At 39.6% G+C, this 25,437-nt stretch overlaps 1 protein-coding gene across 4 annotated transcripts in view; it reads right to left on the bottom strand.

The window, feature by feature from the left end:
• Positions 1–25,437, bottom strand: part of LOC128645956 (UDP-N-acetylglucosamine transferase subunit ALG13 homolog) — a 47,688-nt gene that overhangs the window by 3,076 nt on the left and 19,175 nt on the right. Inside the window, exons 2-4 of one of the 4 annotated variants that reach the window (XM_053699320.1) lie at positions 24,242–24,404; positions 12,420–12,558; positions 11,084–11,279 (exon numbers count right to left, since the gene is read on the bottom strand). In XM_053699320.1, the coding sequence (XP_053555295.1) occupies positions 11,168–11,279; positions 12,420–12,558; positions 24,242–24,404 (414 nt within the window). In that variant the 3' untranslated portion in view covers positions 11,084–11,167. Of the gene's footprint in view, positions 1–11,083; positions 11,280–12,419; positions 12,559–14,157; positions 14,288–24,241; positions 24,405–25,437 lie in introns of those variants that run through there. The other 3 variants (XM_053699322.1, XM_053699323.1, XM_053699321.1) reach the window with 3 other exon arrangements.

Genomic DNA, 25,437 nt, shown 5'->3' with positions numbered 1-25,437 from the left:
ACTTGGTATATCTTTAGGTTTGCCACCTCGGCCATGTTGTCCTGGACACTTATGAGTTACACATGCTGCAGGGTGTGCAGAGGGGAACATGAATTGCTCCCCTGGACAGCTCTATTCATGTTCCTCCCTGCACACCCTGCAGCATGTGTAACTTATAAGTGTCCAGGAAAACATGGCCGAGGTGGCAAATCTATATATGTTAATATGCAGGTCTTCTTACCCCTTAAGCCAGGACCGGCTTTTTCCAAACCACACTGACTCTGCGTGACCCCCTCCAATTCATGATGTCACTGGCTGGGTGTTGCTGCTAGTTTTTTCCAAGACTGGTGTCCCATAATCAGGAAACACAAGATGCAAATTTGTGCTGTATGAATATTGGTACAAATACAGTTCAAGTAGAAAGTGTCCCTTCAATCAGAGGAGAGGAATGGGCTCAGCGAACAGAAAATGTACACACTTTTTAGTTACTCATAGTGTGTCTATCCAGCATCCAGCTACAGGCGTTTCACCCCACAGCTGATTGCTCTCAGGGCTTCATTTAGTCCTCGTTTGTAATTGAGGACTAAATTGCTAAATATTAGTGATGGGAGTTATAGAAATATCTTTATTTTCTTTTATTGTCTAAGGTGGCATAAGAGATAGTGAGAGGGTGCAGGAAGTCATCTAAATGCCCAAACTCCTATAAGGAAATTTAAAGCTGTTTTAGATTTGTTACCTTTTGTTATCTAGAGGCTAGGTGACTAACATGCTAAAGAATATGGAGGTAATAGACTAAATTAATGTAAAGTGCAGAGGTTTGCTTGACAGAAGTTTTGGCTGAAGCTGGAGGGTAGCCCTGTCCTAAATTGTAATAATAATGTTGAACAAATTACACATTCAATTGTGGTACGACAAATAAATATATATATATATGTTTGGTTTGGGGGACCAGATGGCAACTAGGCCATCTCCTAGGTGTTTTCAGTTTAAGAGGCAATGAATGCTGGTGCTTTCCTATAAGGTATGGGGGTAATCAACCCACCAGTGACTGTAAGAAGGAGCAGTAATATTCCAGACAGTGAAGATCCTTTGAGGCCTCTGATAACAAAAAATCCATCACCACTGAAGGTGGGATCCATAGTTAAGTGGCTGCAGATCTATCCAGACACTTATGCAGTAGTCTTAACAAAGGGGTTTTTGTAAGGTTATGAGATTGTAACTTAGCGTGTAGTTTAACCCTCACATAAAGACCATAATCTGCATTCCACATACCAGTTTCCAGCAGCCATATACTATTGAAAAGCAAAAGGACATTATTAAGACTGCAGTAGCCTTTTTTTTAAAATCATTTTATCTACACCACGTGTAAGCACCATGTGCACACATACAGACAAAACAAAAAGCAAACCCTTTTTAATGATGCTTTGCAGCATACTACTGTAATTTTATGTCCCTTTAAAAGTACCTATTTATTCCTGTATTCCAGTGTGGAGCTCTGTCCAGCCCAGGCATGGGCGATCATCATAGCTCAGCCATGGGTTCACCATCTAGCCCGGTTGTGATCCTTTTAACCTTTGAGTTTCCTGTCAGAGCCTTCGTATTATCATTTATTTATTTATTAATATTTATTTGTATAGAGCCGCAAAATTCTGTATCGATGGACAATCTACCAGTAGTAGTGGACAATCTACCAGTTATTGCCACAGCACAGTTGCTGTTGTATATGACTGCTGCCTACAGTCTTTGTTACTTCCTTGTTTATCACTCTGAAGTACTCTTGATATAATCTTTGTTGCATTATATCAAAGGCAATGCTGACTTTACATCTGCTGCATTTCTATCCTTATGGTAGCAGGTCATATTAGCCCTTTCAGTGTAAATTACCTTGGGCCTGCACTGTCCTCTTGCTCCCTCCTCTATATGTGCGATTGGTCAAATCATTGCGCTTCACCTGGAAGGACCTGTTATTTTTGTGTTTTTAAAGCCAGGAATCTCACCTATACTTAGTCCTTTGTGGCTGTGAGAGGGGGGCAGATAAGGAGCAGGAGAAGAAATGAGCTTCTTCCTCGGTCAGTGAGAGGGTTAAGACCAGGTGACTCTTTTTGTATCATCAGACCCAACTGGTGGTGGACATCCATGCATGTGCTATGTGGAGATATGCTGTGATCATGATATCTGGATAACTTTCCTAATACTAGCTGGTGTATTAAGAGTAGGAGAGAGGGAGGGCAGTAATTGTGAGGGGATGGGATCAAGGGGACAGGTAGTGAGGTTAGAGGATATAAGGGCAGAAACTTCTTCCTCAGTAGTGGGAGAAAAAAAGCTGAGTCAGTGGCTTTGCAGGTTTTGGACATTGGTTATTGGTTGAGGGGGTTGGAGACTGGTAGTGTGTTGGGAGATGATATAGTTTCTGTTGGAGTCTATTTTGTTGGTGAAGTGGTTGGCAAAATCTTGAGCTGAGAGAGATGTGGGAAATAGGAGGTGGGGGGTGGTGGAGAAGGGTATTAAAAGTGGAGAACAGATGTTTTGGGTTTGAAGAAAGAGTAGAGAAGTAGTCCTGCTTGGAGAGGTAAAGGGCAGAATAGTAGGAGTTTAAGATGAACTTGTAATGAAGGAAGTTAGCTGAACAACAGGATTTTCTCCAATGTCGCTCAGCAGTGTGGGAACATCTACGTAGGTAGCGTGTCATAGGAGTATGCCAGGGCTGAGGATGAGTACATGATCTTTTGGCTATGGTAGGAGGTGCCAAATTGTCAAGGACCATGAGTGGAATTATAGTGACAGATAGATTGGTCAGGGCAGGAAAAGGAGGAGATGGAAGAAAGCAGAGGTTTTAGAGAGTTTAAAAGATGTTGCCGATCAAGTGACTTAACGCTCCTGTGGAATTTGGCTAGGAGGGAGGGCAGTAGGAAGTGCTGTGATATTACAAGTGAGGAGATGATGGTCAGAAACAGGAAAAGTGGAATTTGTGAAGCTTGAGAGAGTGCATCGATAGCTGAAAATCACATAGAGGGAGCGTCTATCTTTTTGAGTGGGAAAGTCAGGCCATAGTGACAGATCGTAAAAGGAAGTGAGCTGGAGAAGTTTTTTTGCAGCAGGGGCAGCGGGATTGTTAACAGGGAGGTTGAAATCCCCAAGGATGATTGCAGGGATGTCTGAGGAGAGGAAATAAGGCAGCCCGGATGCAAAATTATCAAGAAATTGAGTCGAAGAACCAAGGGGGGAGGGAGCGATATATACTAGCAACATGTAGAGAGACAGAGGAGAGAATAAGCTAATCATGTGGGTTTCTAAGGAAGAAAATGTGAGGGAGGAGATGGGTTGTATTTGTTGAAAGGTACAACGAGAGGATAGTAATATAACTACACCACCTCCTTGCCTGTTTCCAAGCCTTGGGGTGTGGCTGAAGTGTAGACCCCCATGTGACAGTGTAGCAGGGGAAGCTGTGTCTGAGGGAGAGAGCCAGGTTTCTGTGAGAGCCAGGAGGTTGAAGGAGTGGGATATGAAGAGGTCATGAATAGAAGTGAGTTTGCTGCAAACTGAGTGAGAGTTCCAGACTGTACAAGTGAAGGGGGTGTTTGTTTTAGTTACAAGAGGAACTTGTATAAAGTTTCCAGAGTTATGGTGTTTAGGTTGAAGGCAAGGCATACAAGGGTGGGCAGGTTTATGAAGTTGTGGGGGACCAGGATTGGGGGATATATCACCAGCAGTGAGTATGAGTAAGATGGAGAGTGACATAAGATGAGATACAGATTTGAAGTATTGAGTGTCTTTGGAATGTGGAGCAGGGAGGAGAGAGTTTAGTAATATATAAAGTTCATGAGAGCAGTGAGATGAGGATAAAAGGGATGGGCTGATGAATGTAGTAGGTGGTGAGGGAAAATGAGTAAATGAAAGGTATAGTTTATTAAACAGACAAGAGGTAGCAAAAAGGAACATGATGATATGAAACATTTTGCAAAAAAGGAAACAGTGAGTTACATAAAACACAAATTTACAACAGTACTTGCCTTGTGTTTTGCCCCTTGTCCAATTCTTGTATAATTCTTATCTTAATGCCTCACTTATAAAATGTTCACTTCAGAAATGTGAGCATATGCTATTGTGACATTGCAATGCACAGCCCAAGCTAGAGTTAAATATATAAGTAGGGCAGTCAGCTGGGTCCACTAAATTAGTTGATTGCTAAGTCAAAGACAATTTAAGAGGCCACTTGAAAAGTTAGATTTTGGTCAGGTCAGGGTGAGATAAGTTAAAGTAAACAGACAGTAACATTTGGAGGAGGTTGAAGCTATGGCATACAACAGCTATAAATGTAACAATAATAGCAAGTATTGCTAAGGATTGAACATCACATGGCAATTAATAAAACATTAGAAATAAGACATTGGGATTAACACTACAATAAATACAGGACTTATTTAACAACCTATAATCATATGCTCAATACGCATATTCACATACCAAGAGAGAGTTAAATAGGAGAGGAGAAAGCACCAGAATGCAGTGAATAGTTTTTAATAATTTAATTTCTGTTTATTTGCAGTTTCACATCCCGTTACCTGCATTTCATCTGGCTTTTACTTGTCTGAGATACTGCAATTATTAAATCACTGCACAGACCTAAAAATGTAATGATAACATTGCTAGCTGAATTGCAGGGGCGTGACTAGAACACAATAGGCCCCAGTCCAAACGTTATAACTAGGCCACCATTTCAGCAGCGGTCTCTTAAGAACTAGCAAGGGAGCATCTGGAATTTGTAGGCAGTCATAAATAAGGAAGTTTACTATGAAATCTTGTGTGATCTGACCCAGACATAGTGTTTCCTCAAATCTGCATAACACTAGACCCCAGGAATGCGGTCACTGTAAGGATTAAAGTGCTATTTTTCTTTAAAAAAATTCTCATTTGTTCCCAATGATCCACTTTACCTGCTGGAGTGTATTAAATTGTTTACAAGTATTTCCTTTACCCTTATATTGGCAATTTAAATAGTTTGATTTAGCCTGTGGTAATCCCCACCTATCCTTAAAGGGTTTTGGCCAGGAGACCAAGCTGTGTAACACAGCCAGTAGAAGAAATTATACTCCCAGTGGGGTATAGAAGAGATAAGGTAATAAAATGTTAATTTTCCATTGTTCTTTCCAAGTATTGGTGCTTGGTATATGGACAGATATAAGATAAAGATCATGTATATGTACACAATGGCCCCTACTTATCAAGCTGTCGACTTTCTTGCATTCGACGACACCAATACGCTCACCTAAGATCGCCTAACATCGCTGCCGCGGACCTGAATACGTTCTCCAAATTTATCAAAAAAGCCGCGCACCAAGTACGGGGCGATGAGCAGCGGACTGTTGGTAACTAACAGTTATCGATCTCGCTGCTCTTCGGCTTTTTTACAGCTTTCTTGGTACCCTGTCACTAAACACTCACACTATACTATACTGTTTTACCCCCTATACCGCCGCTCCCGGACCCCACCGCACCTAAATAAAGTTATTAACCCCTAAACCGCCGCTCCCGGAGCCCACCGCAAATCTAATAAATGTATTAACCCCTAAACCGCCGCTCCCGGAGCCCACCGCCACCTACATTATACATATTAACCCCTAATCTTCCGCCCCCTATACCGCCGCCACCTACATACTGTTATTAACCCCTATCCTGCTGCTCCTGGAGCCCGCCGCAATTAAATAAAGTGTTTAACCCCTAAACCGCCGCTCCCGGAGCCCACCGCCACCTACATTATATTTATTAACCCCTAATCTGCCCCCCATACACCACCGCCACTATATTAAATGTATTAACCCCTAAACCTAAGTCTAACACTAACCCTAACACCCCCTAACTTAAATTTAATTTACCTAAATCTAAATAAATTATTCCTATGTAAAACTAAATACTTAGCTATAAAATAAACCCTAAGATAGCTACAATATAACTAATAGTTACATTGTAGCTAGCTTAAGGTTTATTTTTATTTTACAGGCAAGTTTGTATTTATTTTAACTAGGTACAATAGCTATTAAATAGTTATTAACTATTTAATAGCTACCAAGTTAAAATAAATACAAATATACCTGTAAAATAAAACCTAACCTAAGTTACAATTAAACCTAAACACTACACTATAATTAAATAAATTCCCTAAACTAAATACAATTAAATACAATTAAAAACAATTATCTGGGGCGTGTCCAAGCCGTGGCCGTGTGCAGACATGAATTGTTGGAGCTCTGATCCTAGTTCACTATAATTGAAATTTATCTCCACCTCAATACAGCACTCATGCCTGTAATTTTCATTGTCTCACCATGAAGAGAATTGGGATCTTTTGATGTGTTTATGGGGGAGATCCGTACATCAGAAGTGCCCGAATCATTATATCAACTGGCGGCGGCCTATATAACTTTTTACATTTGCCATCCTTCCCCCCCAGCTGGATTCATGCCGGGTAAAGCAGTTTTCACCTGCTGTGATTGACAAGATTCATCATACTAGCCTTACTTCCTTAAAACGAACCAGAGAGAAAAGCAGAAACCGGGATCTGAAACACAAGAAATTTAACTCTTGCATAATGGCACCGAGTATCATAGAGTTACTTGAATTGATCGCTGACAAGATGGAGGGTCATTTGACTTCTCTTATTGAGAGCTTAAGAGCAGAGGAGGATTACACCATGGATACACAAGATGAACTACGCAATACTTTTGCATCTGTCTGCGGGGGGGGGGGGGGAGTGGGGAGTTAAAGGGAGCTGATCACAACTACGGGGGTGTAGATATAATTCTCCCCCCGGTTATAGAACCTAGGTTTGTGAATCTGAAGGAGACGAAGACACTACAAGTTTGGGCGGATGTGGCCGACCGCTCTCACTACAGAATGGACCAATGTAAGGTTTTGGAACAGACTGGGACATACATAGTCTCCTTACTGAGTTCTAGAGCTCCACGGAAGATGATTTGAAACCATTGCTCTCTCCTTTGCTCCCTACTACAGGCGACTTCACCGCAGATAAGCTTTGCGTTCAGAAAGCACTTTCTCTTTTGTAGCTCCTACCATCGATCTAACTGTGGCAGCTCCGCATTTGGGGCCTCCCGTATTGGGATAGGGTAACACCGCCTTTGTTTTTACATATGCCACACAAAAGAAGATCTACATATAGTACTCATATATCCCAATGACGACTTAAGTTTGATGTGTATGAGTATATGTTGAGTATTGTAGACCATACATGCTAGCTATAAGGAGTAGTGCTGTTTATTTAAGGATTTTTAGAGCGCATACCTTATCACTGTACTACACTGCAAGTAGATACTGATAATATTGATGTTTGTTCCTTCTGCTACATGTTAAAGCTGCAAACCTATCTGATGAGTGTATTCATTGCAGAATTTAATAATAACTAACCACCCTAGCTCTCATTCTTGGTTTACTTCATGTACACAAGTGACTCCTTATGTTTTGTATGTAACTTCTGGGTATTAGTTTTTTGTGTTACCATTTTTAGATACTTAGATATGTTAAGCAAGAATATATGTTACTGCAAAGATAGGCTGGAAGGAATGTATAGGCTAGTTTTTACAAGATATTGATTAATTCTCGTTCCTACTTTATACTAGTTACTATAGAATTTTAATCCTTTTTCATACTGAGCTTGTACCACCCATTAGTAATTACCACAAGTCAAAATGTATTTTCAGTACCCCCGGCAACAAATATAGACACTTTTTCATAATCTGTTTATAAATGGGGGTTAGATATCATTCTATGAGACAACCTAATTAACCAGGGAGGTATGCTTGATGTTATAAATGTTAAAATATAGGTATCATAACCCTTCAGTAATACTGAGACATTTGCAATAAGCTTGACTGGCAGGGTCTAACACCTTTAGCTTGAATTGTATTAATGTTATTAAGTCATGTTAACCATTAGGTTGTTCACGGGTTTCAGTGCTGTTGATGTCTTTTATATCTCTATTATTTCTCTTGAACAAGACTGTAACATGTATGAGAAACTGATTTGCCATTGCTATATTTGTAATGCTATGCTAAATACCTTAATAAAAATCTTTGATTTATAAACCCCCCCCCAATTATCTAAAGTACAAAAACAAACACTAAATTACAGAAAATAATAAAATAATTACAAGTTTTTTAAACTAATTACACCTAATCTAATCCCCCTAATAAAATAAAAAAGCCCCCCAAAATAATAAAAATCCCTACCCTATACTAAATTACGAATAGCCCTTAAAAGGGCCTTTTGCGGGGCATTGCCCCAAAGTAATCACTCTTTTACCTGTAACAAAAAGTACAATACCCCCCCAACATTAAAACCCACCACCCACACACCCAACCCTACTCTAAAACCCACCCAATCCCCCCTTAAAAAACCCTTAACACTAACCCCTTGAGGATCACCCTACCTTGAGACGTCTTCACCCAGCCGGGCCGAAGTCCTCCACGAAGTGGTCCTCCAGACGGGCAGAAGTCTTCATCCAGGTGGCATCTTCTATCTTCATCCATACGGCGTGGAGCGGCTCCATCTTCAAGACATCCGACGCGGTGCATCCTCTTCATCCGGAGTCTTCTTGAACAATGACGGGCCCTTTAAGTGACGTCATCCAAGATGGCGTCCCTTGAATTCCGATTGACTGATAGAATTCTATCAGCCAATCGGAATTAAGGTAGGAAAAATCCTATTGGCTGATGCAATCAGCCAATAGGATTGAAGTTCAATCCTATTGGCTGATCCAATCAGCCAATAGGATTGAGCTCACATTCTATTGGCTTATTGGAACAGCCAATAGAATGCGAGCTCAATCCTATTGGCTGATGAAGAGGATGCTCCGCGTCGGATGTCTTGAAGATGGAGCCGCTAAGCGCCGGATGGATGAAGATAGAAGATGCCGCCTGGATGAAGACTTCTGCCCGTCTGGAGGACCACTTCGCCCGGCTTCGTGGAGGACTTCGGCCCGGCTGGGTGAAGACGTCTCACGGTAGGGTGATCTTCAAGGGGTTAGTGTTAGGTTTTTTAAGGGGGGATTGGGTGGGTTTTAATGTTGGGGGGGGGTATTGTACTTTTTTTTTTTTACAGGTAATAGAGCTGATTACTTTGGGGCAATGCCCCGCATTTAGTATAGGGTAGGGCTTTTTATTATTTTGGGGGGCTTTTTTATTTTATTAGGGGGATTAGATTAGGTGTAATTAGTTTTAAAAACTTGTAATTATTTTATTATTTTCTGTAATTTAGTGTGTGTTTTTTTGTACTTTAGATAATTGTTTTTAATTATATTTAATTGTATTTAGTTTAGGGAATTTATTTAATTATAGTGTAGTGTTAGGTGTTACTTAGGTTAGGTTTTATTTTACAGGTAAATTTGTCTTTATTTTAACTAGGAAGTTATTAAATAGTTAATAACTATTTAATAAATATTCTACCTAGTTAAAATAAATACAAACTTGCCTGTAAAATAAAAATAAACCCTAAGCTAGCTACAATGTAACTATTAGTTATATTGCAGCTATCTTAGGGTTTATTTTATAGGTAAGTATTTAGTTTTAAATAGGAATAATTTATTTAATGATAGTAATTTTATTTAGATATATTTAAATTATATTTACGTTAGTGGGTGTTAGGGTTAGGCTTAGGGGTTAATAAATTTAATATAGTGTTGGGGCGGCAGATTAGGGGTTAATAAATGTAGGTAGGTGGCAGCGGTGTAGGGGGGCAGATTAGGGGTTAATAAATATAATGTAGGTGGCGGAACTAGGGGGCGGCAGATTAGGGGTTAAACACTTTATTAGAGTTGCGGTTGGCTCCGGTTGCGGCGGTTTAGGGGTTAAACACTTTATTTAGTTGCGGCGGTGTGGGGAGTGGAGGGGGCAGATTAGGGGTGTTTAGACTCAGGGTACATGTTAGGGTGTTAGGTGTAGACATTTACCATAGGAATCAATGGGATATCGGGCAGCAGCGAACATGAGCGTTTGCTGTTTTCCGACTCCCATTGATTCCTATGGCATCCGCCGCCTCCAGGGCGGCGGATTGAAAACCAGGTATGCTGGGCCGGAATAGTGGCGAGCGTACCTGGTCGGAATTTGATAATTTCCAAAAGTAGTCAGATTGTGCCGAACTTGCGTTCAGAACATCTGTAGTGACGTAAGCATCGATCTGTGTCGGACTGAGTCCGGCGGATCGTATGTTACGTCACTAAATTCTACTTTTGCCGGTCTGTAGGGTTTGATAACTAAGGCGAATCAGGCTCGCCACAAATACGCTGCGGAATTCCAGCGTATTTGCGGTTGACAGCTTGATAAATAGAGGCCAATGTGATAAAGTAATGAGATCTGATTATACCTACAAGCCCAACCCATTTTATTAGGTTGTGGCTTCAAAACACAAAATCAGTTATTTCATATAAACCATAAAAAGCAAATTCTCATAATTTTATACTGTGCAGTAAAGTACAAGGAAACACATAAAGAAAAAAAACAATTTTACAGTATACTGTCCCTTTAAGAAGAAAAAATTACACATTCTGCATAATAAGTGTCCCCCCGACACACTTCCACTGCAGAGACCAAAAAAAAAACACCTACTGTTTAGATTTTTTTATTTGTCAAGTTATAAATATTACCTCTATCTCTCAATTCCACTTGTTGATAATTAATTAGTTTAGAGAGAACCTCCAGCAGGAAGCACCTGACTTTCTCTCCTCTGAGCACATGTTTGCTAGGGATTATAGTTCCAAATTGCAGTACTAGCTTATCACGGTGCAGTAAAACTAGGCAGGCAGTACGGTGTAACTTCAGGGCTCTCAATTCCAGTATCGTGTCTAGTTTTTTAGGGCATAATGGGTAACCTTGCTCCTGAGTTTGTAGATCCAAGTAAAAAATAAACGTTCAGACAAAGAGAATTTTAACAAACTTTCTAATTTACTGTTATCAAATGTACCTCCTTCCTTTGGTGTCCTTTGTTTAAAAAAGTGAAGTGAAAGGTTATAAAACAGGATCTCTCCTTGGACATTCAGAAACATGTAAGGGTTAATTTAGTTTGCTGCTTAAAAGGTCTTAAAAGAATGAAGACAAGATGGAGCATAAAACAGTTTTATTAATAAGTACTTAGCAAGAGGAGATGATTAATATAAGAAAACAACAATAAATTAATGTACATATTATTTAAATCCCACAACTTTATCTAAAAATGCAGCAAAATTCTCTGGGTGCCCTGGAGGAAATTCTTTTAATGCTGAAAGATCCATCGTTTGTAAAGTGTCCCCTAGTGTTCTGTATTTAAAAAAAAAAAAATGTCAGGGGGGTGTTTTTTATCAGCACATTAGAAAACAGTCATATTATTGACACAGAACTACTGTATGTACAAATACTTAACAGTGTGCTACTGAGATATACTCTGCATGAACTTCTTGTAGTGGAAGAACAAACAATTATCACAGGACAACCATTGCCTTGTAATGCATAAGGAAGAAATACAGCATGACACACTTAAAGGTACAGTGTACGTTAAAATTTTCTCCCCTTCAACATGTTCCCAATGGTCCATTTTACCTGCTCAAACTGAATTTAATTGTTTGCAAACAGCTCTTTTACCATTATATGCGCATCTGAAATAGCTGCTTTTGCCTCTAGAAGCCACAACCTACAATGAATATATGAACAAGCATCTTCTATGTAGAAAAGCTTTGTACACAGGAGACAATAGCATTAATCTCACAGATATTTTTGCATCTGAAATAGCAAACCCAACTATTTCAAATACAAAATAACTATGAAGGAACAGTATTACATAAATGTAATAGTCTTCAATAGGTATTACAAGCTATTTGAAACACATTAGGGGGAAATATTATAGTGTCCCTTTAAGGTGGACAAATAATCCCTAATACTCTGTTCAAATGTGTGTGTTGTTTAATGTTAGTTCTCCACACAAACCCACTTCCAAAAATGGAAATAAGCTGGAACCAGAAAGCTAAAATAAAATAATGAAACTTTACTAATCAATTTCCTTAAAAAAAAAAAAAAAAGATAACCAATTGAAATGAGTCAGTGTACACCACCTAGCATTTTAACAAATAAGTAGCGATAGACTATCTAATTACATAATATCAGAGTATGTCATTTTAAAACTATTGACCAGCACTGCTGTGTATTTAAGTATTTAACCCTCACACTCAGTAGAAGTACCTCTTGGGACCCACAGAGCACTGCTGGTCCCGAACGGAAACCGCTGCTGTTCAAATCAGCAGCGCCAGTTGCACATCTAATCCACACAGAACAAGTATTTATATGATTGCAATATTAACTTTAAATTTCACATCCTGCCTTTGTTATGAACATTACTAAGGAACGCTTGGTTATGTATGGCCATCAGGGTGATGGATGTGAATATCATATACAACACCTCTGTACCTGCATGTGCAGTAGTAAAGATGCCCATCTCTATGAAGCTGTTGTGCTAGTTCCAGTTGGTGATTGGACATCAGGTTTTCATTAATCACAACTATCAGAGGTTTACCATCTCCAAGGGTTTCTAAGCAGCTTCCAGCTCCTAATTAGAAAATTACAAAAAGTGAGAAAAAAGTAACCGATAGACAATATTAAGACAACTCTGCAATCTTTCAGTTTATTTTGAATTCCAGTTTCTAAAAAGTAAGTGATTTATGATATCAGAATACTGTGTATAATTACTGTTGCTATATTATTCATATTACAGAAATATATTTTAGTGATGAGATATCTAAGAACAGAAGACAAATTTAATACCATTCAAAGAAAAAGTAATAGCAGAACAAGGTCCCAGTTTAAGTTTCAAATGTAGGAAATTCAGAGTAAGTTGAAATTCTGCTACTTTAAAAAGATTGTAGTCATAAGGAATAACTACACAGTAACGTGCCTGACGTGCACCTGTGAAACAAATTATGTTATTTGTTTATGAATAAGGGACAGTTTACTCCAGAATGTGTATTGTTTAAACAGATAGATAATCCCTTTATTACCCATTCCCCAGTTTAACATAACCAACACAGTTATAATAATACAATTTTTACCTCTGTGATTACCTTGTATGTAAGCCTCTGCAGACAGCCCTTTTATCTCAGTTCTTTTGACAGACTTGCATTTTAGCCAATCAGTACTGACTAATAAGTAGCTCCACAGGTGTGCGCACTATGTTATCTATATGGCACAGATGAACTAGCAATGTCTACATGTGAAAAACTGTCAAAATGCACTGAGATAAGAGGCGGCCGTCAAGGGCTTATAAATTAGTATATGAGCTTACTTAGGTTTAGCTTTAAACAACGAATACCAAGAGAACAAAGCAAGGGAATAACAAAATTAAATTAAAAGAGAGAAGCGCTCAACCTGGGAACGAAGAATAGCATAATAGCTTGTTCTATGGCTAGTTACCACCCAAGAAGCAGCCTCTTTTTGATTAAAGAGACAGTAAAGTCAACATTAAACTTTCATTATTCAGATAGGGCATGCAATTTTAAACAACTTTCTAATTGACTTTTATCATTAAATTTGTTTTGTTTCCTTGGTGGGTTTTTTCAAAAGCTAAACCTAGGAAGGCTCAAACTAATTTCTAAACCATTGAAAACCGCCTCTTAGCTCAGAACATTTTGAAAGATTTTCACAGTTAGACAGTACGAGTTCATGTGTGTCATATAAATAACAATGTGCTCACTCCTGTGGAGTTATTTAGGAGTATGCACCGATTGGCTAAACTGCATGTCTGTCAAAAGCACTGAAATAAGGGGCAGTCTGCAGAGGCTTAGATACAAGGTTATCACAGAGGTAAAACAAATATTATGTTGGTTATGCAAAACTGGGGAATGGGTCATAAAGGGATTATCTATCTTTTTAAACAATAAAAATTCTGGTGTACACTGTCCCTTTAACATGTGGCTTTCCCAGAGAAGAACTTTCCTGTAGCATATCAGTCTGATCCTGACTTCACAGTGCAGTCCAGCCCCAAAATACCAGGCAATCCCTCTCTGAACAAAGGAAATGGCAAACTCCCAGACATACGTTTCGGCATAAGTTGAGCGTTTCTCTCTTTTTATTTATAATAACAAAATTAAACTGGAAAGTTGTTTAAAATTGCATACCCTATCTGAATTATGAAAGTTTAATTTGGACTTGCCTGTCCCTTTAATTACCAACAAGTGACCATAAGCATGGTCTCTGTGCATGACATCACCTCTCTTTCTCTCAGTAAGTACTGTACTGCTGCCACCTTCTGGATAAAATAAAAACTGCAACCTTTATTTTACTTCAATGATGCAGGCTGTAATAAAGGAGAAAGGTGATTTAAACACTATTTTGTTAAAACAGGTATTAAAGAGATTAATTGAAAATCGTTGTTTGGCACAAGTACCATATTGAACACATGCATTTCTCATGACGGTTTGTAGGCAGCTAGGGCGATGTTGCTGAATAATGACAGGATGAGTATTTTTTGTTCTTATTAAAAGGACCAGTTCACTCAATCAAAATGATGTTATTTAGCATGATTATCGCAGTATGATTAAAAGGAAAGGAGAGCACTGTTTTTTTTTTATTTATTTCAATATGCAATCTTTTTTACTTTTTAGTTTGCTTCTTAGCGTTTCTGCTTGGCAGCCCCGGAACACCCTGATAAAAGAGTTGTGCTTCCAAAATGAGTAACCCTGCCCCTTGGCCTATCAAATTGCTTGATTAAATTTCATTAAATTTCATGCAAAAAAGCAGAAAAGTGCGCTTTCTACATCAAGGGAGCGTGCACACGTGGCCGGGGGCACGTTTCAAAAGAATCAAAGTGAATTTCAACATAGCACAGGACACTAATAGCGCTACATTGCAATATTACTCCGGTGATACTTAGGCTAGCGGTGCCTCTATTCTGTCATCATGCCTGGAGCAGTGAAATAAACAAACAGGGCCTCCTTTTTTTACATTTTGGCAGCCACCAGAGGGTACTACAGCAGAGTGCTATTGAGTGTGGAAAATGTTATTACAAGGAGTAAAGCATTAGCATTTGAGAGGATTTCTGAGTGTGCACTAAACCACTATGTGTGAGACAGACTTGGCACTTTGTTTGTACAGTGTGTGCCTGAGTCATACGGCAGATCACTTTCATTTGTAGAGGAGGTAGGACTTACTTAGAAAATGTTATTTATTTCTTTGTGCAATTTCGGATTGTAACTTCAGTGTGGTAGTAGTTGTATTAGCAATATGCAGCAATGTATTTATGAATATTTGATAATGCTGTAGAAATTCTATATTTAAAGCCATGCAGAAATATTTCCTCCTCAATACACAAATGGTAGGTGCCATTTTGGCTTTTTATTAATATATATATTTTAATTACATTCCAGTTTACTGCCCCTTTATGCAAGGACTTTCCTGATGCAAGGACGGAATTTTATCTAAGATTTTTACATCTGCATAAAATGTTATACTCTCAGACTAAGATTGCTCAGTGTTTGAAATGAGACAGGTTAACGTAACACTGTTCAGTTTACACTACAGCTGACTTAATTTTGAAATACATACAAACAAGCCTAAATCCTGTATTTAACCAGATCTAATGGTATGAGACTGAGTACCACAGCTTATGGTTCCACCAAGACCATATAGAGTACAGAATTTTCAAAATTCATAAGTACAGCTGACAAATGGGAACATTTGTACACCATATTTGAAGTTGTGGTCTTGGTTGGGGAAAATGGGGAAAAACCTCAAACATATGTCAACTTTTCAAAAGTACTTTTCTTCATCTAGCCATCTACCCAGATCATTAATGAACAATTTTGAATTCACAGATTATTTTTATTTGCACATTTACAAATATGATTCTTTAAAAAGTGATCTCTTAATTTCTGCATTTTTTTTATCATGCATGTCACACACTGTCGATTTAGGGGATGCAATGTGCAGAAATTTTACCTCATGTGAGTGTTTCTGTGGGTGTCTGTGCTTATGTCTTTTTTGCTTTTGTTTGTGTCTCTATGAGTATGTATTTTTTCTGTGGGTCTCTCTGTGAGGGTGGGTGTGTATGTCTTTGTGCATTTTCTGTGGATGTCTGTGAGTGTGTGTGCGTATGTCTTTGTGCTTTTTCTATGGGTGTCTCTGTGAGGGTGTGTGTATGCATGTCTTTGTGTATTTTCTCTGGATGCCTCTGTGAAGGTGTGTGTGTGTGTATGTATGTATGCCTGTGTTTTCTGTGGGTGTCTCTGTGAGGGTGTGTGTATGTCTGTGCATTTTCTGTGGGTGTTTTTGTGAGAGTGTGTGTATGTCTTTGTGTGTTTTCTGTGGATGTCTCAGTGAGGGTGTGTGTGTATGTATGTCTTTGTGTGTTTTATGTGGTTGTCTGTGTGTGTATGTCTGTGTGTTTTCTGTGGGTGAAAACAGCAAGTCCTTAATCCAGCACACAACGGCCCCCTGCACGCCACTCCAGAGCTCCACTCCAAACTCTGAACAGTAGATAAAAGAATCAAAGCAGAGTAGCAGCAAACAAAGGATTTATTGTTTAACACAACAACAGATGCAGCAACGTTTCGGTATTGCTACCTTAGTCAAGCTAAAGTGCATAATGACATAGATTCTATTTATACCCATCCACCACAAGGTGGTGCTCAAGATACAAATCCATATTAACCCTTAATCTACCACAATGTAAATACCTTAAACCTAAGTTTCACATTTATCAATTTAACAATGAATCAATAAAATCTTAAAAAATGCTCAAAAATACAGATATATAGACAAGCCATTTATAAGAATACAGACATATCCAAATCTTTGTTCAAACCTTTAGGTTCCATTGTATCCAATTTCCATATCCATATCTGTGGGTGTCTGTGTGTGTGTGTGTGTGTGTATGTCTGTGTGTTTTCTGAGGCTGTCTCTGTCGGGGTTTCCTTTGGTGTCTGAAATTGCAAATAAACTGATGACCGTAATTCCCACAATGAACTATAAACTGATGACAGAAATTGACAGTAGATTTCTACCCGTAATTTGTAATGTAAAATACACTGCTGCCTGTAACACCCAATACCATTGTAGCCGCAATTCACTATAAACTGCTGACAGTTTCAATCCACGGTGCTAACAGGGATCATGTAAGGATCTACGATAGATCGTCTTACCTTCAGTATAAAGATGATACTGAAGTGCTGCCTTCTGAGACCGCTCAACAATTCCGGGCACTAGCAAAATACATATGCAATGAAGAACACGGACGCGCTTTTATGCAGTGCTCGTCTGTGTTCACACTTCTGGGTGACATCATTTTGAGGGCGGGTCACAACAGAGATGCAATTTAGGGCTAAACGTACGTATTAATATAGCAAGAAAGGGTATAAACAAGACAGTTGGAATTCATCATAGTAAATTTTTTTTTTATCTTTTTGAAGGTAAACATTTGTATTTATTGTTTCAGTCTGTCATACGTTAATAATAAAGTTCTTTCAATTAAAAATAAAACATTATTTGGGTGAACTGTCCCTTTAACATTAAAAAGGGACATTAAACACTTGGAGATGTTAATATAAAATGATAAATCATATATATAAAAATTACTCTGCAATATACTTTATTTTGTCCCATTTTCCTGTAATTCCATTCTGATGTTGTGAGCTTTTCAGTTCCTGTTAGAAATGGAAGTACAGAACACTGTTATATTCCACACAACCATTGGCTGCACACTCTAGTGACCTATTTATAACCGTCCCTAAATGGCCACAGCAGGGAAAGTAACCTAGGTTACAACATGGCAGCTCCCATTGTTTTATAGACACTAAAACTTTATATTTATTTTTTCAATATTTGAACAGCTAGTGAAACTTTAAAAAACACATCTACATGTTATTCTCAGACTAATCTTTTATTTGAATGCATCATTCTATCTAGCATTTATTTAGTGTTTAATGTCCCTTTAATGCAGACATGCACAGTTACGTACAGCAGTAAATTTGGAAGCCATTAATCGCTTCATAGATTATATGTTCGTTTGTTTGTCTGTACAGGAAACAGTTGAATACATTTTTATGGAACTTAAAGGGACACAAAACCCATTTTTGCTTTCATGATTCAGATAGAGCATACAATTTTAAGCAACTATTTAATTTACTCTTATTATGAAATTTCTTCGTTCTCTTGGTATCTTTATTTTAAAAAGCAGGAATGTAAGATTAGGAGCCGGCCCATTTTTAGTTCAGCACCTGGGTAGCGCTTGCTGATTGGTGGCTAAATGTTTAATTTTGACTTTACTGTCCCTTTTTAAAGGTTATCTGTGATGGTATTAGTACCTTGGCCCCAGTGTAGGCCCAAACATCAGCAATACTTAAGTTTACTATAGTGATGCTGCTTATGGTCACTTGTAATATCTTTGCCTATATTCACTAGATCATAAAACATTTCAAAAACTGAAAAATGGAGAACTAAGTTTATAAATTTCCACTAGTCCTGGATTAGTAAACAATTGCAGTGGATGCCTAATACATTTTGCTTTTTTCCTATCTTTAACAGAGTGGCCTAGTAACGTTTTCCCTCTGAACTAGCAGGTTTTCTCCCCTGACATGCACAAGCACACACACTATATGGCCAAAAGTATGTGGACACCCCTACTAATTATTAAAGGGAAATGTAACCCAAAAATGTTCTTTCATAATTCAGATAAAAGCATACATTATTAAACAACTTTCCAGTTTACGTCTACTATCAATTTTGCTACATTCTCTTGGAATCCATTTTGAATGACTAGCAATGCATTACTGGGAGCTAGCTGAACACATAAGGAAGCCAATGCCAAGATAAATAGATGTGCAGCCACCAATCAGCAGCTAGCTCTCAGCTCCTGAGCCTACCTAGGTATGCTTTTCAAAAAAGATACCAAGAGAACTAAGCAAATTATATAACAGAAGTAAATTGAAAAGTTGTTTAAAATTGTATGAGCCATCTGAATCATGAAAGAAAAAATATTATGTTTCATGTCCCTTTAAGTTCAGGTCTTCCAGCCACACCCATTGCTGACAGGTGCATAAAATCCAGCACATAGTCAAGACATCACCCTAGACAAATATTGGCAGTACAATGGGTCGTACTAAAGAGCTTGGTGACTTTAAAGGACCATTAAACTTGACATTTCAACAAGGCATAAAATGTTTTGTTATTGCAATATACATTCATTATTTATTTTGCTGCCTTTTGTTGCAAAATACATCTAAATATTGTGCTTGTTTTACTTTCTCCCAAGGAGATTTGGGTTAATACTTTTAGGCAATTTCTGTTAGCTTTTGTTTACTTCACCCTAAGATTCTCAGCAGTCACATGTTTGTAACGGTGCATTATCAGCATTGCATCAACAATCATGATAGGAGAAGCATTCTTTGCAATAGTAACTAAGTTGAATTGGTGCTAAACCACCTTAAGGGAAGAGATAAGGGCAGGCTTCCCCAGTCTCTCTCAATTGCACATGTGCAAGCAGATTTTGTGCTATATCTGAATATTAGTTTGTGATTGGTTAGCAAGGATTCTTTTGTTCTGGCGGAAAGGGAAATCAGTGAAATGAACAAACATAAAAAATATACTCGGGGGGGGGGGGCGGAGCCAGCCATGGAGCAGCCGCACATCTTGTGAGCTCCGCACTGAAATGTTATGGGGATTTCTCCAAAATATCCTCTACACCTGATGTTCGACATCTGGAGCACCGGAGGTAGAAAGATGTTAGATTGGGGCGTCCTTATCTATGCAGCAGCCTAACCGATTGTGGCCTACTTCTGAGCCCTGAGCGAACCCACGGAGATTAGCTAACATTAGGGTGGCAATTACGAAGCATCCTACTCCTGTAGACTATAGCTGCTGGGGTACCCTACAAGATTTGAGGAGTGCTCTGAGACCTACTTGGGTAGTGGACTATGCATACAGTCAATCATGGAACATCGCGGGTCAGACTTTTCAGTGGCAACTACATGGAGTTCCCGGATCGTACAATGCCAGATCTCAAAGGACATAGGGAACCCTGGCCATCAATCGACCTCTTACCGCAGGAGTGTATTTGCTACTGTCTCCTGAGATATGGAAACCAACTTGGCCACCAGCGCTAGAAAAACAGAGGAAGGATCAAACGCCTGGGAGGCCCCTGCTACCCATGTGGCACCAACACCTAAATCACCAAGCGGCACTTATCGTGACAAGAACGGTACACCGGGAGGAATAACTCCGGAATCACCAGGACATCTGCAAGCCCAGTTCCAGCACTTCTATGCTGCGGAACACAAAGGCAGCCATGCTGGAGAGATTATGACGCAGCTGTATTAACACAGCACAGATCGGCGTTCATGGAGGCCACGGAAGGCACGTGTCTCCCAGGGGTTGAACTGATCCTGATAGCTGGGCTGGCTTTTCTGTTTGGAACTCCTGATCGAGGCGAGACTTCCCCAGTGTTGCTGGTCTCAGATTGCCAGGCATGTGATATTGCTGCAGAAGCCCTTGGGAAATAGCCAGCTCCTAATCGCAATTGAGTCCTCACATGTAGCTGGGAGCGTTCCTCTTGGAGCATTATAATGGGCTTGTGTGAGACATTTGAGGAGAAGGTCCCAAGCTATGCCCATGAGATGATGTAAACTCTTGCAGAGATAAGAGGTCATCCACATCTAATATATGCAATCCTCCACTACTTTATAAACTTTATGATAATACGCTAGTTTTATTTGATATACCTGTTAGCATTGTTACAAACCAATAACACTAACCTGAACACATTCCCCTTGTTACTTTTACATTTCCTGAATAGGCTATAACCCATTATATATATTTTATTATAGTAAATCAGACGAAAACATTGTGGAACTAGATATTAATGATAAGCTTATTTCTGTGTGCTGTTTATATAAGGACTTGCTACAACCATGAACCTGTTGTTCCAAACCTGTCATTGTATAAATCTGGTGTCTTATTAGGCATACTCTTGTTAGATACATTCATTGTTCCATGTTTAACAATTATTTACATGTTTTATTTATAGATGCCCCAACTGATACCAGTTTCATGTGATTTGTGTACATCAAGGCAAAATGGTGTATTAGATTTCCAATAGGCAGTCCTCCAGGTATATATATTTTCTATCTCCAGTGAATTCCCAACTCTCCATACTATTGGGTATAGATGTACTATATTTTTTTTCAACATTGTTTGTTTACAGGCTCAAGAGCGATTTCTTATCCCAACGTAATGGTATAGACCTATTGTATTACTATATAGTTTTATTTATATTAACATTTAACTTAAGCTATCGGTTGCTAAGTTTCTTTATACTTCATATGTTGGATTTAATTCTAGTGACATATAATTCCTACACCTTGCAACTTGCCTGCTATTGTATATAGGTACTGTCAAGGCTGGCTAATGTTTGTGGTAGGTACTATTTGATCAAGGTGCAGCTTGAGCTAGGTATTGTGTGTGAGAGATAGGTGCTGTGTGTGCTAGGTACCATGTGTCCTAGATGTGCGGTGTGTGCTAGGTACTGTATGTGCTAGGTACTGTATGTGCTAAGTGACGTGTGTGCTAGGTGCTGCTCGTGCCTGGGGTTGCTTGTGCTAGGTACTGTGTGAGCTAGGTACTGGGTGTGCTAGGTGCCATGTGTGCTGGGTACAGCATGTACTTGGTGATGTTTATGTTAGGTACTGTATGCGTTAGGTACTCCTGCTAACTTATAGTATTTAGAGAGGATGTTGCCCAATTAAATATTGCCAACATACCTTAGGTTAGGCATCATATGTATTAGGTACCATGTGTGCTAGGTACCATGTGTGCTGGGTATCGTGTGTGTGCTGGGTATCGTGTGTGTGCTGGGTATCGTGTGTGTGCTGGGTATCGTGTGTGCTAGGTGTCATGTGTGCTAAGTTCAACGTGTGCTGGGTACCTTGTGTGCCAGGCAAGGTGGGTGCTGGGCACGGCGTGTGCTAGGTATAGCGTAAGCTAGGTACAGTAGGTGCTAGGTATAATGTGTGCTAGATACAATGGGTGTTAGTTACAATGTGAGCTAGGCAAAATGGGTGCTAGGTATAATGTGTATTAGGCACAGCGTGTGCTAGGTACAATGTGCGCTAGGTTCAGTGTGTGCTAGGTACTGCGTGTGCTAGGCAAGGCGGGTGATGGGCACGGTGTGTGCTAGGTATAGCGTGAGCTAGGTGCAGTGGGAGCTAGGTATGTGAGCTAGGTATCATGTGAGCTAGGTATCATGGGTGCTAAGTACCATGCTGGCTAGGTTCAACGTGTGCTAGGTACTGCGAGTGCTAGGCAAGGTGGGTGCTGGGCACGGCGTGTGTTAGGTATAGCGTGAGCTAGGTACAGCGTGTGCTAGGTACAGCGTGTGCTAGGTACAGCGTGTGCTAGGTACAGCATGTGCTAAGTCTCGTGTTTTAGATGCCATGTGTGCTGAGTACCATGTGTGCTAGGTTCAACGTGTGCTAGGTACTGCGAGTGCTAGGCAAGGGGGGTGCTGGGTACGGCATGTGCTAGGTATGGCAAGAGCTAGGTACAGTAGGTGCTAAGCACAATGTGGGCTAGGTACAATGTGGGCTAGGTACAGTAGGTGCTAAGCACAATGTGGGCTAGGTACAATGTGGGCTAGGTACAATGTGGGCTAGGTACAATGTGGGCTAGGTCTTGTGTTTTAGGTGCCATGTGTGCTGAGTACCATGTGTGCTAGGTTCAACGTGTGCTAGGTACTGCGAGTGCTAGGCAAGGGGGGTGCTGGGTACGGCATGTGCTAGGTATGGCGTGATCTAGGTACAGTAGGTGCTAGGTACAATGTGTGCTAGGTTTCGTATTTTAGGTGCCATGTGTGCTGAGTACCATGTGTTGGGTACTGCGAGTGCTAGGCAAGGTGGGTGCTGGGTACAGCATGTGCTAAGTATGGCGTGAGCTAGGTACAGTAGGTGCTAAGCACAATGTGTGCTGGGTACAATGTGTTCTAGGTACAATGTGTGCAAGATATACTGTATGCTAGGTATGCTGGGTTAAGTGTGTGCTAGGCACAGTGAGTACTAGGTACAGTGGGTGCTAAGTATGTATCGGGTATAATGTGCGACTCATTTGTTTTCAAGATGTTGACAAAACCTGCTCCTCACTCTATATGTATAAATTTGTTAATATATATTACAGCAACGCATTCTGACTTATTCCTTGGAGCATTAAACTTAATTTATAAGTACCACCCCCCCCCCCCTCCCCATATTTAGAGCCCACACCAGGGTTCAATCTCGGTGAATTATTTTTACCACAAATCCCTGCAATTTACTTATGATGTATCAATGTTTTGTCAGCTATTGCAACCGGACCTGCGTGTCCGATCCTTATATTTGTGTATGTTTGAACAGGGGACCTGCGTGTCCCCAAGTGTTACCTTTCATTTTAAAACCGAATAAAAAAATACTCATTTGACAAAATAAAGCTGCAGTTTTCATTGCAAAAAATATTCTTATATATGAAGGTTTATAAAAACACATATCCTCTGTTGCATCACTCACTACAGAGTTCCAAATTGCCTATGAAACCAGCATCAGCACAAGAACTGTGCATCGGGAGCTTAATGAAATAGATCTCCATAGCCAAGCAGTTGTACACAAGTCTCACATCAACATGTGCAATTTCAAGTGTACCATGGAGTGATGTAAAGCACGGCACCACTGTAGAGCACTGGAAATGTGTTCTCTTGAGTGTTGAATCACGCTCCACTATCTGGCCGTAAGATTAAAGAATCAGGGTGTGGCAAATTCCAGGAAAATACTACCTACAAGAATGCATAGTACCTACTGTAAAGTTTGATGAAGAAGGGATAATGGTCTGGGGCTGTTGTTCAAGGTTTAGGCCATTGAAGGGTCATCTTAATGCTACAGGATACGAAGATATTATAGACAATTGGGTGGTTCCAACTTTGTGACAACAGTTTGGGGAAGGCCCGTTCCTGTTCCAACTCAAATGACCTGCATACAGATCAGACCTCAACCTCAAGCCAAGTGTCCAATGTTTTCAAGCCAATAATAATAATAATAATAATAATAATAATAAAGTATAACAGGTCCATGGTATTGTGCCTGACCATATCTAAGCTCTCCAAATGTTTTATTTATTAATTTAATTTTCTCACAGCAATCAGTTATCACTGGTAATCACCTAGGAAAGTACAACTAAATATTTCATAATCATGCAGTTAGATTGTTTAACAGAGTGTTACATCATACCAGCATGGCTGATAACTAGGTCAGCGTTCCTAATGTCTTCTGCCAGAGAGTCTTTGTATCGGAAAACATCCAAGGTGAAATTAGCTGTAGTAAATGGTTTGGGTTCCACATCTCCCCTGCCAATCTGTAGGACTAGTCTGTTATAGCCAAGTTTTCTGAAGATCTGTGTGGGTAAAATGTATACGTTACTGTATATAAATACATAATGTAGATTTTGTATGAAACATTATTGTTCAAACAACAATAACTGTATTCTCCACATCTGTGTATTATCAAAGCTGTAATACCATTTAAAGTGATGATTTTTTTTATATAATTACCCTTTCATGCTTTAAGATATTCTGCCATTCCTCCGCCCTTAATGGATACTCTATTTCTTACTTCAGTGATGATTTGTGCTGTAGCCAATCATATCACACTCCCTTTGGCGTCAAGCAAGTAAATAATAACGCCCCTGGTTTTGGACGCTAAAGGGGGCACGATACAGCTTGAATCGTCACTGAAGTAAGAAATAGAGTATCCGTTAAGGGAGGAGGAACGGCAGAATATCTGAAAACATGAAAGGGTAATTCTTTTTAAAAAAACCCCATAAATTATGCTTACCAGATAATTTCATTTCCTTCTGTATAAGGAGAGTCCACGGCTTTATTCCTTACTGTTGGGAAATACTGAACCTGGCCAAAGGCTTAAATACCTCTCCCACCTCCCCCATCCCCCAGTCATTCTGCCGAGGGAACAAGGAACAGTAAAAGAAATATCAGGGTATAAAAGGTGCCTTGAAGAAAAACACATCATTTAGGGGGCCGCCCATCAGAGAAACACGGGCGGGAGCTGTGGACTCTCCTTATACAGAAGAAAATGAATTTATCTGGTAAGCATAATTTATGTTTTCCTTCTTAATATAAGGAGAGTCCACGGCTTCATTCCTTACTGTTGGGAAACTTATACCCAAGCTCTAGAGGACACTGAATGATAACGGGAGGGACAAAAAAAGAGGCAGACCCTAATCTAATGGCACCACAGCCTTAAAAACCTTTCTCCCGAAGGCAGCTTCAGCTGAAGCAAAAACATCAAACTTGTAGAATTTAGAAAAAGTGTGTAAGAAGGACCAGGTAACCACCTCACTGCTCTAGTAGAATGAACCGTAATTCTCTGAGGAGGTCTATGTCCCGCTGTTTCATAAACTAAGCGGATAA

This window comes from Bombina bombina, chromosome 1, assembly GCF_027579735.1.
Source record: "Bombina bombina isolate aBomBom1 chromosome 1, aBomBom1.pri, whole genome shotgun sequence".
Taxonomy (NCBI): domain Eukaryota; kingdom Metazoa; phylum Chordata; class Amphibia; order Anura; family Bombinatoridae; genus Bombina; species Bombina bombina.
Note: the sequence above shows the minus strand (reverse complement) of the source record. Positions and strands in the feature narration are given on the sequence as shown.